The sequence below is a fragment of the Cynara cardunculus genome, unplaced genomic scaffold, assembly GCF_001531365.2.
Source record: "Cynara cardunculus var. scolymus isolate 2C unplaced genomic scaffold, CcrdV1 Un_Scaffold_7107, whole genome shotgun sequence".
NCBI classification, from domain to species: Eukaryota; Viridiplantae; Streptophyta; class Magnoliopsida; order Asterales; family Asteraceae; genus Cynara; species Cynara cardunculus.
The window spans coordinates 1-12,164 of record NW_020203348.1 but is presented as its reverse complement, the minus strand read 5'-3'; the positions used below and the strand labels follow the sequence as shown (position 1 = coordinate 12,164).

General features: G+C 33.2%; 1 protein-coding gene across 1 annotated transcript; it reads left to right on the top strand.

Moving 5' to 3' along the window:
• Positions 1 to 2,185: 2,185 nt before the first annotated feature.
• LOC112504842 lies at positions 2,186 to 2,696 on the top strand (the record flags this gene model as incomplete). The annotated part of the gene is made up of 2 exons (XM_025108802.1): positions 2,186 to 2,278; positions 2,475 to 2,696. Coding segments are annotated over 2 exons (315 nt in total), but the record flags the coding sequence as incomplete, so codon positions are not given.
• Between the last annotated feature and the right edge of the window lie 9,468 nt (positions 2,697 to 12,164).

Sequence of the window (12,164 nt, the reverse complement as noted above, 5' to 3'; positions counted from 1 at the left end):
ATATAAGATTTGTTTTAAAAAAGATAAGGTCATCAAAATAAGAGAATCTTATGAGTCAAGCCTCATGAGTTGAAACAATGACTCTCATCATTTTTTTTTCTTATACACACCTTCTTATTTCAATCTTTCAATTTTTCACCAATGTGAGATATCTCAAACTCAACCACAATTCATCAACACCTCAATACTCAATTCTCATGATGTCATCTTAATACTCTTGGTTCTTCTTTTAATAGATATATAGATTGAAACATTCCTAAATGACGAAACAGTATATTATTTTTGAACATGCTCCTTATTTTTTTTTATGACAAGGATTATTGTCGTGATGATAAGTGGTTATAGATTGATGAAACATGTCAAGGTATTATTCGTCCATACTATTTCACATGGATTTTTAGTAAAAACGTACCCACATTTGGTGAGATTTTCTATMTGATACATAAATATTATTAACATGTAATTAACAAATCGTTTTATTTATATGACAATTAAAAAAACTGATATTTTACATGAAAACTTGAAAATTTGTTGTAACGTCAAGAAAATATTGAGTGATACACACATCAATCGAATTCAGTCATCTTATCTTTACAAGGAGAGGCAAGTAGATGGAGTGGCTGACAATGAAGAATATATGTACTCAAATGACTATTGACTTAAAAGGAGCTACGAGTCTATTATGCAATGTTCCTAAAATAAATGAGATTTTGGAACTTTGTTGGAAATTTAGGAATGCTTTTGGAAGTGAGTAATGCTGCTATGCTATCTTATCTTTTTGAAAAGCAAATTAAAGTTGTGGTTGTCAATAATAGAGTAAACTTATGTATGGAAATTGATCATTGACTACATGACTTGTATTATGAAATTAATATCCGTATTCACTACAGCATATATTAATTGTTTTCTATGCCTCATTACATATTTACCCAAATTTCAAGTTTTACTCTTTCTTTTTATTAAAATAGTAATATACCTATGCACAATACTGTGCAAAACATCTTTCTAGAGCCTGAGAGCCCGAAACGGAAATCGTTGTTTGATGTTCTGTTTTATTCTCCGTTCCTTGATGCTAAATTTTATAGTTTGTTGTAATTTTAAATTGAAAATCAAATGACATTCATAAATTCAAAGTTAATATGATCAGTTGGTCAAAAATTTTGAAATATAATAGTTGGAATACAGTGATATTTATACCCATATCATTTGTTGTTCTTATCTTTTAAAGACTGACTTATGTATTGGTGGTTCGTAGTTTATGTAACTTATTGAAATGTAAAATCTGAAATATATGTTTGAACAATCTCAAACACAAATCATTTGTTAAGGATATGGTAAGAATACTGAAAGAAGAGGTCTTTTCTCTAAAAACCCTGCTAAGTGGCATTTTATCTAAAAACCAAACTAAACTGGCCCAACATAAAGTAGAGTGTGGGATGTATGCAGACCTTTCATCTATCATAAAGAGTAAACATGACATGAGCTTCTCTGATTTGACGAAGACCTCAATGGCTCATCGGTCGATCACGGCAAGTTATCTAAAGCATACAAAGATTAACCATTTGGATTGTTTAAAACAACCGTATAATTGGAGAGTTTATATATTATAGCTAAATCTGTGTGTACACTTTTTATAACATTATATTCTCCCATAGCTGATCTTTCTGGTTTTGTATGATCATGCAAGTGTCTTCATTAGTCTCAAAGGTTTTCTTTTCCTTCTCTTGTGTCAGGTTTATATGAGTTGAAGAACCTCCATGAATTGGATCTTAGTCACAACATGTTTGATGGAAAATAGCCTCAATGTTTCAATAGGCTATCATCTCTTCAGCCGTTGGATATCTCTTCAAATCGATCTAAGGGAACAATTGTGCCACTAGTGATTACCAACCTCACGTCTCTTGAGTATGTTGATTTTAGTAATAATAGATATGAAGGCTCATTCTCATTCAACTTGTTCTCCAATCATACTAAGCTTGAGGCAGTTCGATTCATGTCCTAAAATAACAAATTTGAGGTTGAAACATAAGAGCCTATAGGTCGGGCTCCAATGTTCCAATTGAAAGTTCTTATGCTATCTAGTTGCAACATAGATAAGCCTAAAAGAAGTGTTGTTCCAAGGTTTCTACTTCATCAGTACAAGTTACAGGAACTTGACCTGTCTCGCAACTCCTTGGTGATATAATTTCCAAATTGGTTAATTAAAAATGATACAATGCTGGAATCTCTCAATCTAAAGAACGACTCACTTAGCCATATTATTTTGTATGTCATGATATAGGAATGCTAATACGATATGGTTGGATGTTTMTGAAAATCACATAAATGGTAYTATTTTAGGTGATATACGAATGTTCCTTCCCAATATATRGATTTTAAATTTGTCCAGAAATTCCTTAGATGGTATTATCCCGTCTTCAATTAGTGATTTGAGTGAATTAGGAACACTGGATTTATCTGGTAATGAGTTCTAGGGAGAAGTATCAAGTGGATTGTTTACAAATCTCTCTTACATAAGAGTACTGAAACTATCGAAGAACAGATTGCATGGCCAGGTACTTTCAAGAAACTTAAGCTTAGGTAACCATGAGAGGCTTGGCTTAGATAACAATTATTTCACAAGGAAAATTGGAAATTGGACCATTCAGAATAATTATACGCAGAGTTTGGATATTATCAATAATCTTTTTTCATAGGCATGATCCCCCAATGGATAAGCGACATAATGATGGACAACTCTGAACTTTTTTTTGATTAACCTGGATATCCAACTCGCTATGCAAGCCGACTAATACCAGGGTGACCACCCAATTTGCAGGTAGCTTGGAGTCACCGTATTTGAACCTTCGTGTCTACAAGGGAATTTTTATTCCTCCTTGGATCCGAACTTGGGACCTCCAGACACTTTTGACCTTTGGATCCCAAGCTTAAAATCAATCAGACACCACCTTTGTGGTTCAACTCTAAACTTATCGTGAGCAATAATGGTTTTGAAGGTCGGTTTCCTTGTGGAACAACTTCATTCTCGTTTCTCGATATCTCAAAAAATTCTTTCTCGAGCCCAATCCCATCTTGCTTAAATTTCCAAGTCATAAAGTATCTTCATTTGGGTTCCAACAGATTCACTGGATCAATACCCAATGCCTTTCGTAATTTGACTGGTGTTTTAACTTTGGACATAAGCAACAACTTCTTGTGAGGAAGGATACCTAAAATTTTAGGTGATCCAACTTAAGATTCTTAGTTTGAGAAAAAAAAAAGAATAACTTCATTGGTTCTATTCCAATGCAGTTGTGCCAACTAAGTAATGTGAGTTTGATAGATTTATCCAGTAACTCTCTTTTTGGTTCAATACCTAGATGCCTACAAAATATTAGAACCCTTGTTTACCCTGCTTTCAAACTAAGCGGGCAAGATATATAAGAAATATCACCATCTTATGTCTATCTGAGCATTCTAGACAGAAACATGGGTTATATCTCTTGTTATTTGACAACTTTTGAAACACAATACGAAGTTCAGTTTAYAACAAAAGCTCTTTCTCTTGCTTACAAATGTAGCATCCTTGATTTGATGATGGGATTGAATCTATCTTCTAGCAAACTTACARGTCAAATCCCAAAAGAACTAGAATTTGTTGAACCATATTTACTCTTTGAACTTGTCTCATAATCAGTTGTCTGGACCTATTCTAATGCAGTTCTCAAATCTTGARAAGATGAGAACYTTGACCTCTCTTCGAATCGATTGAGTGGAGAAGTTCTATCACAAATGATTAAGCTTAATTCTCTACTTGTCTTCAGTGTTTCTCACAACAATCTATCACAAATGATTAAGCTTAATTTTCTAGTTGTCTTCAATGTTTCTCACAACAATYTATCAGGTAGACTCAAAGCACAATTTGATACGTATACGTATACCAAGGCAAGATAGAGATGGAGAGAAGTTATAATTTTGAGTAGATTACATAAATCATCCCTATGGTTTTAGGAAATTTTACTAAAAGCCACTTTGGTTTAGAAATTACCAGAACAACCACCTTTTGAATTCGTTTGCATGGCCCAAACTTTTGTTGATGTCATCGTTAAATGCAATCATTTTGAAACATTTTTTAAAATTAATACAAATATAATATTATTTATGAGTTAAAAAATCATTAATACATATGGAATCTTTTAATTATTAAAATATTCATTTTTAATATTTGGAATTTATGTGATTTTTGAAAACTTCATCTCAAAATTGATTCATTTTCAAAAAAATAAAAAATTAATTCAAAACATTTCAATTTACAATCAATTTTAGTAAGTGTGAAATAACTAAGATCGGATTTGTCAAACTAGTTGATAAGTTAATTGTTAGCTGATAAATAAAAATTAATAATTAAATTGTCGATGGAATTTAATTAAATATATCATTAACTAAATTTTGTCGGTACAATTAAGATTCTTTATTTTTTTTAATAGTTCTTAAATTATCAACAGGTTACCGATAAAATTTAATTAAGATATTTTATTTTATTAAATTTTTTAAAGTTAACCTAATTTAATTAATATCCGTCGAAAATTAAATCAATATTATCAAATTAAAAATTTTGTAAACTTTTTCACGAATTACAAAAGGAAGTTGAAGTTCCCAAGAAAAAGTCAACCTCTTTCCGTCAAAAATAGTAGATGATTTCGGATGGAAATATCTGTCGGTTATTTTCATCCTTAAAACTATATATTTTAGTAGTATTGGCTTGTAAATGTATTTTTAACATGTACTTAACGGGTAAATTGTTTCATATAATGAACTAGAACGAGAATTTTACCCGGTAAGTGAGGATGACGACTCTTATCTGGTTTGTGCTTAACGGGTAAACTGTTTCATATGATGAACTAGAATCTTACCGGTAAAGTAACTGAGAGTGTTGACTTTTACCATTGAACGCTTATTAGGTAAACGTTTGGGTAACTGTACCTAAGTGTTTGTCTTTAATTGAGCGCTTATTAGGTCTACCGACTAATCCGGCCAACTCAATCCGAAAAAACCTAAAAAAAACTCAACCCGAGCTAATCCGACACATAGTTGATATAAAATTAGGCAATTCGTATCTACTGGGTTGAAATTGGGTCAGGATTTTTTGAACTCAACCCAACCCGATGAACTCGATGCACTTCTATACTATAGATTAAATATGAACTTTAAATCCTTGATTAACATGTATACATTAGACATTAAACCAATCCATGATTAGCTATATTCAAAATTATATTACAATACCAACCGTAATTTTACTTTTTTTTTATTTACATGAACCTTCAACTTTCTTTTTTGAGTTTGTAGTCTTTTTTGTATATTATCATTTTGATTTTACTTCGTTAAATAATGCATTAGAAAGGAAAGGAAATAAAGAATATCATCGTATCCTAATTTACATCATCAAACTAGTAGCACCTGATTAATTTATGTTTTGTTTCACATATGAATAACCTGGAGGACACTAAGGACCCAAGGTTAAACAAGATCTACTCATGCATACTTCAAACTATAAAGCTCTGAAATGATAATTATTTCTYAACTCTTCCATGACTACAAATTTTAGAAGAAACAAAAAATGAACTTTAATTCTTTGAAATAGTATATCTAATGGTGATTCATTTTGGTTTACACATCAAAACACCAAAAAGAATATAACAATTAAACAGGGATAAATTATAAACTCTCAGAGTTAACAATTAAACATGAATAAATTATAAACTCTCCGAATTTCGTAGCTACAAGGCATTTTTTGGTGGCAGAATTTGGTATCTATAAACTCTCAGAGTTAACAATTAAACAGGAATAAATTATAGAGAATGGTATGTAAATTGAATGAATCAACAGGAATATTGAGAGTTCTCTAGSATTCAAGATGCTAATCTATCCCAACAAAATATTTTGGTACAAGATTGTGACAACATCATCATATATCTATGTATATTTTTTGATGGTAAATCAGTCCTGGACCGTCCCAAATTGGTCCTAGTCTCAACCAAAAGTCCTAGGACATATCTAGGCGCAATAAAGGATCTTGGTACCAAATCCGGTCCCGGCCTAACCCGGTTTTTAAAAAAATATTTTTTACACAAGAAAATATTATACGTGTTTTGATAATCACGACTTTTGAAATTTAGTGTTGAAATACACTTTAAGTAATAAATTTAAGCAGCTAAAACTATAAAAAAAACTTAGAATATCTACTAAAAAAAGAAAGAGAAAAATAACGACCGTTAATGGGAGAAAGATTTGCAGAAATTGGGGGATAAATTTGGAATAAAAWGAATTTTGGGGACAATTTTGGTTTAAATGGACAAAGTTTAGGGTCCAATGCTAATGGAAGTSGGATAAATCATTCAGCCGCTTCCCGTYGTCAATCACATCTGCCCTGCGACTATGAGTCCATTACATCCGCCCCTGTCCCTGCCCTCACTGCCGCTGTCTGAACGCCGAATGCTGTGAACGGCCTTTCTACTCACTTATTTTCACTTATGCTAAATTGGTAATTGCTTCTGCAGTTTTTGCCGGTTGATAATGCTTTTGCTACTGTGTCCTATGTGCATAAKCAACTTGTAGGTAGTAATCGATCTTTAATTCTTTTTTGTAAGTTGAAAACYGCCCTTCTCTTTCTTGTATTATCTCTGTTTTAGGGTTTAATTATTGTCTTCTTGATTTTTGTCATTTTGGGATTGGCCTCGATAACACATCCTTCTAGAAGCTTATTTGTTTAGTAAACTATATGCTTGTACAAATCGTTGTTCCTAATCCTTATCCTAGCTTTGAACTTATGCGAAAAGCATCTTTGTACTGTAAAAAGCCCTAACTTAAGTTTTGTCTATTGTTACAACGGTGTTTTGCATCCAAAACCATCTTAAATTAATGCAAGGCCAATGCTATGACCTTTATTAATGTATTAGTCAAGTGCACGATGAACTTCAGTCCTAAATACTGCTGTAAAGGGCATGAAATTAGAGAACTGAACAATATGCTGCTTTTTGATAGCAACGTGTAACTGATTTCATAACAAAATGGTGGCCTTAATTTTGGCTCCAAATATACAACTATTAACCAAACAGATGCAGACTCAAATCTAAAGTTACATATATGTAAGAGTGCAACTATGGACCTGAGTGCACTGAACTATGTACTTATAGGCAGACCACATGAATCTTCAAAACAGGTTTTGCAGCCTGATGATAGTTTTTCCATTTTCCTAGAAATTAATGAATCTAAAGCTAGCAGATGAACATACTTGTGATGGATGCATAATAAGAATCTTATATTTTGTGAGATATGTTGAACCTCGTCAGATTACTCTCTAAAAGAGCCTTTCAGGAGGGAAGAGAGGTTGCAACATTTATAGAGGAGAAGGGGACGTGTCTAACAACACCCTGGATCTGATACCATGCGGGGATAGGTGGAATCCCTTGAATCTCTCTCTAAAAGAGCCCTTACAAAGAGATGGAAGATTTTATACATRGGTACAAGTTACATGGTCTGTGTCTAGCCGATGCGAGACTCCAACATATTTAGGGGGCTGTTGGTTGGGGATACCAGAAGGTAGGGACTGGGAATGATAATCATTGATGGTGTTTGGTTTAGACGGGTAATGGGAATGAAATTATTGATGATGTTTGGTTTTACATAATGTAATCAAGTAATCAACTATTATACTAATTGGGGTTAAAAATCATTCCTCCCCTCTCTCCTGCCTCTCCCCTCTCTCTCTCTCTCTCTCTCCCCCCGATTGTGAAACGCAATCGACCTTGAAGAGAGTTCGAAGGTGATAAAAACTATGGGTTTGGAACCTGTTGATGTTTATTTATTCTCGTCAAATTCTTCATCCTCACATTTGTGCAACAACGGAAGGACTGATAACCGACAACACCATTACTTACATCAAAGGGTTCTCTTTGGGTTTTAATCCTTTTTGTGAGTAACATAACATGGTATGTGAATATGAACCTTCTTTTAAGAGAACCAATTTTTGAATGTCCCATTGATTGGTTTTTATGGTGGTTCAAAGAGTGTATGTATAAGACATGGTGGGTCTCATGATTGGTTTGAAGAACCCTAATAATTCTTTGGGGTCAATGTTGGATGGTCTTTTCTTCTAGAGTGTATGCATAAGAGATGGTAGGTTTGATGGTTGGTTTAAAGAACCCTAATATGAAGAACTGACTTTTGTGAGTGATTTTGCAGTAACTTTTTGTGGGTCAATGACTCAATATTAGATGGTTTTTTCCACACCAAACATAAACACTGCAAAATAACGAAAAACAATATAAAATAATGTAAGGAATATATCCATTACCATTCCTCTACATATTCAATCTCATTTCCATTTCTATTTTTTAAAATGAACTAGTCGCCCCCTTTATGGTTGAATAGCAACAATCCTAGAAGGATGATAATTCTAACTTTCTCAAATGTTGTACTCTTATAATTTAATTTAAGTGCATTAGTTAGACCTAGGTTTCAATGATAAATGTTGGAACCATATAAAATATGCCAATCCGAATTGGAACAAAATCACCTCATAGTCCTAAAACCAAACATTGAGTCTACTTCATTGATTGACAACCACAACTTCATCCTCGCTCTTACACTTTCGATCACCAAGTGCACAATCGAACAAAAAACACCAGTAAAATATATATATATTCATCATCATAATTAACCCTTGAAATTCATAACTAGGAATGGTTTTTATGTGCCTATATTATTACCTATAGCAAGAATTCCAATCTTATGACATGCTCAACACAAACCAAATACCAAGTGAAACTAGTAGCTTGTATCTCAATTAGAAATTCATATAASTCTATTRTTCATCTTACCCTAACCAATTTACAATGAACTAAACCATCTTAGATTATCAATCAACTGACTTTTTGTGAATTATCACACAAAAACCTACTATTTGTCGGTAATTAGTTCGTATTTGATACATGTACTAAAAACTTAAAATGACAAATGAAGTTCTTGATTTTGTTGATCACATAGTTCTTATGAATAATACATAATGTGGCAGTTCTTTAHAGCCCTTTTAACCCAATCTACACATTTTCTTCTAAAAGTATGTAATATGAACTTTTGCATATTACAATTGTGAGTCCTAATGTATAGTTGTATACATTGTACATTCTTAATATAATTCATAAAAAAAATGGTCAATTTTCATGCATAAGTCTACTTAATTGATTGACAACCACGACTAGTTTTTTTTGAAGAGATAAGATGGTATAAGAACATTAATCACCCCTAAATCGTATGAAACAAGAAGATTTTTCACTTGTAGCTCATTAAGTCGATGGTCATTTTCAATCCAGAATACTCCATTGCCAGCCACTCCATCTACTTGTCTATCTTGTAGAGATAAACTGTTTAGGCCTGTTCATCGGTTGACATCCATTGGATGTTAAGGGGAACCGAACCGAACCGATCTAATCGTCCATTGGATGTTGGATTTTGCCAACCAATCCTATCCAATTAACATTGGATAACCGATCCAATCTGATCCAATTGATGATGGGATCGGTTCGGTTCTATCCATTGGATTCTTTTATTGGAAATACATCGGATATCCAATGGATGATCCGATGGGATTGGATCCATCCAGTGTGTTAATTAAATCCAATTCTTTAACAATGATACAAATTAATTAATCACTTTTAATATGTGTTAAAACCAACACAAGGGAAGTTAAAATTCAAAGCCTCACATAAAACAAATTCCGATTTAAGCAATTTGAAAATAAATTAATTGGATGATAGTTGGATGGACAACTGGATGGTCATCGGACTTGGATGTTGATCGGTTCGGTTTTGGTCGGTTCTAGATTGTCATCCGAGAACCGACCRATCCAAATTGGATGTTGAAATTTTCAATCTGATCCGATCCAATTACAATTGGATATCCAATTATGGTCGATCGGTTCTAATTGGATCAGTCAGTTTCAATTGGATCGGTTGATTTTCTGCACACCACTAAAACTGATTGCATTATATTGGAGTATGTATCACTTCAATATTTTCTTGACATTATAGATCTGGGCCCCGTAAAGGGTCTTGGTCCAAATCCGATCCCAAATTTGTTGGAAAGTCAAGAAAACATTGGAGTGGTAAATACTCCAATATAATGCAATCAATTTATCTTTACAAGAGAGATGAGTAGATGGAGTGGCTTGAAATGGAGTATCTGGATTGAAAATGATCATTGACTTGATGAGCTACAAGTGAAGAATCTTCTTGTTTGTGAGAGCTAAGCTAGGAACGGGGAAGGATGGACCTTCAACCAAGCATTCTACCTTTGTCGAATCGGAACCAATACCACTGTGTCCGCCCCTTAGGTCGCCAAACTACGACAAAAGTTTCGCAATAATCCACAAAATAGTAATAGGAATTAGACCTAACACGATTCCTAATGTCTGTTGGAGCGAATTGAATGATTGGGCTTGTTTGATACGTTAGGCTAGATTGTTGAGAAGTTAATAATGTCTTGTTCTTCAAGTTTGAGAGTAATTCATACTCTATCTTTTCCCTCTCCAATGGAAAGAAGTGGGCCTGGAAATCAAGTTTTGATTTGTCTTTAGACTAGTGGTATTAATTGCACGGATATTAAACGTTCCTAATAACGAAAAGTATATTATTTTTTAATGTGGTTTTCACACCTTATTTTTAATAGTATGGATTATTGTTGTAATGATGATGGTTTTAGATTGACCAGACATGTCACGTGGATTTTAGTAAAAACATACCACATCCGGTGAGATTTCCGATCTTCTAGTTAATAGTAAATAATAAATCATCTTATTTATATAACAATTGATGATATTTTACATGAAAACTTGGAAGGTCGTTGAAAAGTCAAGAAAATATTGTTCGTGATACATACTCCAATCTAACGCAATCAGCTTATCTTTACAAGAGAGGCATGTAGATGGAGTGGCTGGCAATGGAGAATATATGGATTGTAATGACCATTGACTTAATGAGCTAGAAGTGTATTATGCAATGTTTCTAAAGCAAATGAAAATTTGGAAGTTTGTGTGGAAACTTAAGAATGCTTTTGGAAGTGAGTAATGCTGCTATGCTATCCTATCTTTTTGAAAAACAAAAGTTGTGGTTGTCAATAATGAAGTAAACTTATGCATGAAAATTGACCATTTATTTTATAATTTGTATCATGGAATTAATATTCGTATTCCTTGAAGCATATATCAATTGTTTTCTATGCCTCATTACATATCTACCCAAATTTCAAGTTTTACTCTTTCTATTTGAAAAAGTATGATATCAATACATCCTGGAATTAAAATGGTGAAAATTAAAACGTGTAACCGTTAGCAAGGGGTTGAATATCATCAGTAAAAATCTATGCTATTATAGTGGTGAGCATACAAAATTGTGGTCGGGACCGATATTTGAAACAACGGTTATAACGGTGCAATAGTGGTGCAAAAATAGCGGTTCATAGAATATTTCTTATAATTATATATATAATATGCCTACGTAAACATATCAGTTGTAAAATAGGAAAAATGTTCATAAACGAGCTAATCACAAGCAATAAGTTCAGCATCTGAGTCAACATCATCTAMCACGTTCACTTCTTCATTTAGGCTAGCTTCCCACTCTTCCCTTTCTTCCCCTTCATCTCCAACGTGATCATCATCATCATCCCTATAGCGCTCCTTTAACAGAAGCCTAGTTCTTTAAAGCGCAAAAAAAGCCTTGACTAACTTAACAGAAGCTAGTTAATATCGAAAGCCTAAGACTGAAAATAAAGCTCAAACCCACCAAAAATTGCGTTAATATCGAACGAAATTTACACTAAATATCAGTCAAAATTGCGGTAAATTGCGTCGCTAATTGCGCTACCGCAATTTCAACCGCAATTTGACCACCGATATTTTGCAAAGGCCCGCAATCAAAGATATCGCTTCAATAGCGGCACAATTAACAACATAGGTAAAAAGTATTAGTGCCTATTTCTTAAGTTCCAATTTTTATTATATACGTGGGAATGTGAAAGAGGTGGATAGGATGGCATTATTACGATGAGGGTTAATAGTCTCGGCTCATATAGACCATTCCTAGGGACCATTCTCTGTTTTTTCCATTTAATTATGTTGAGAGATT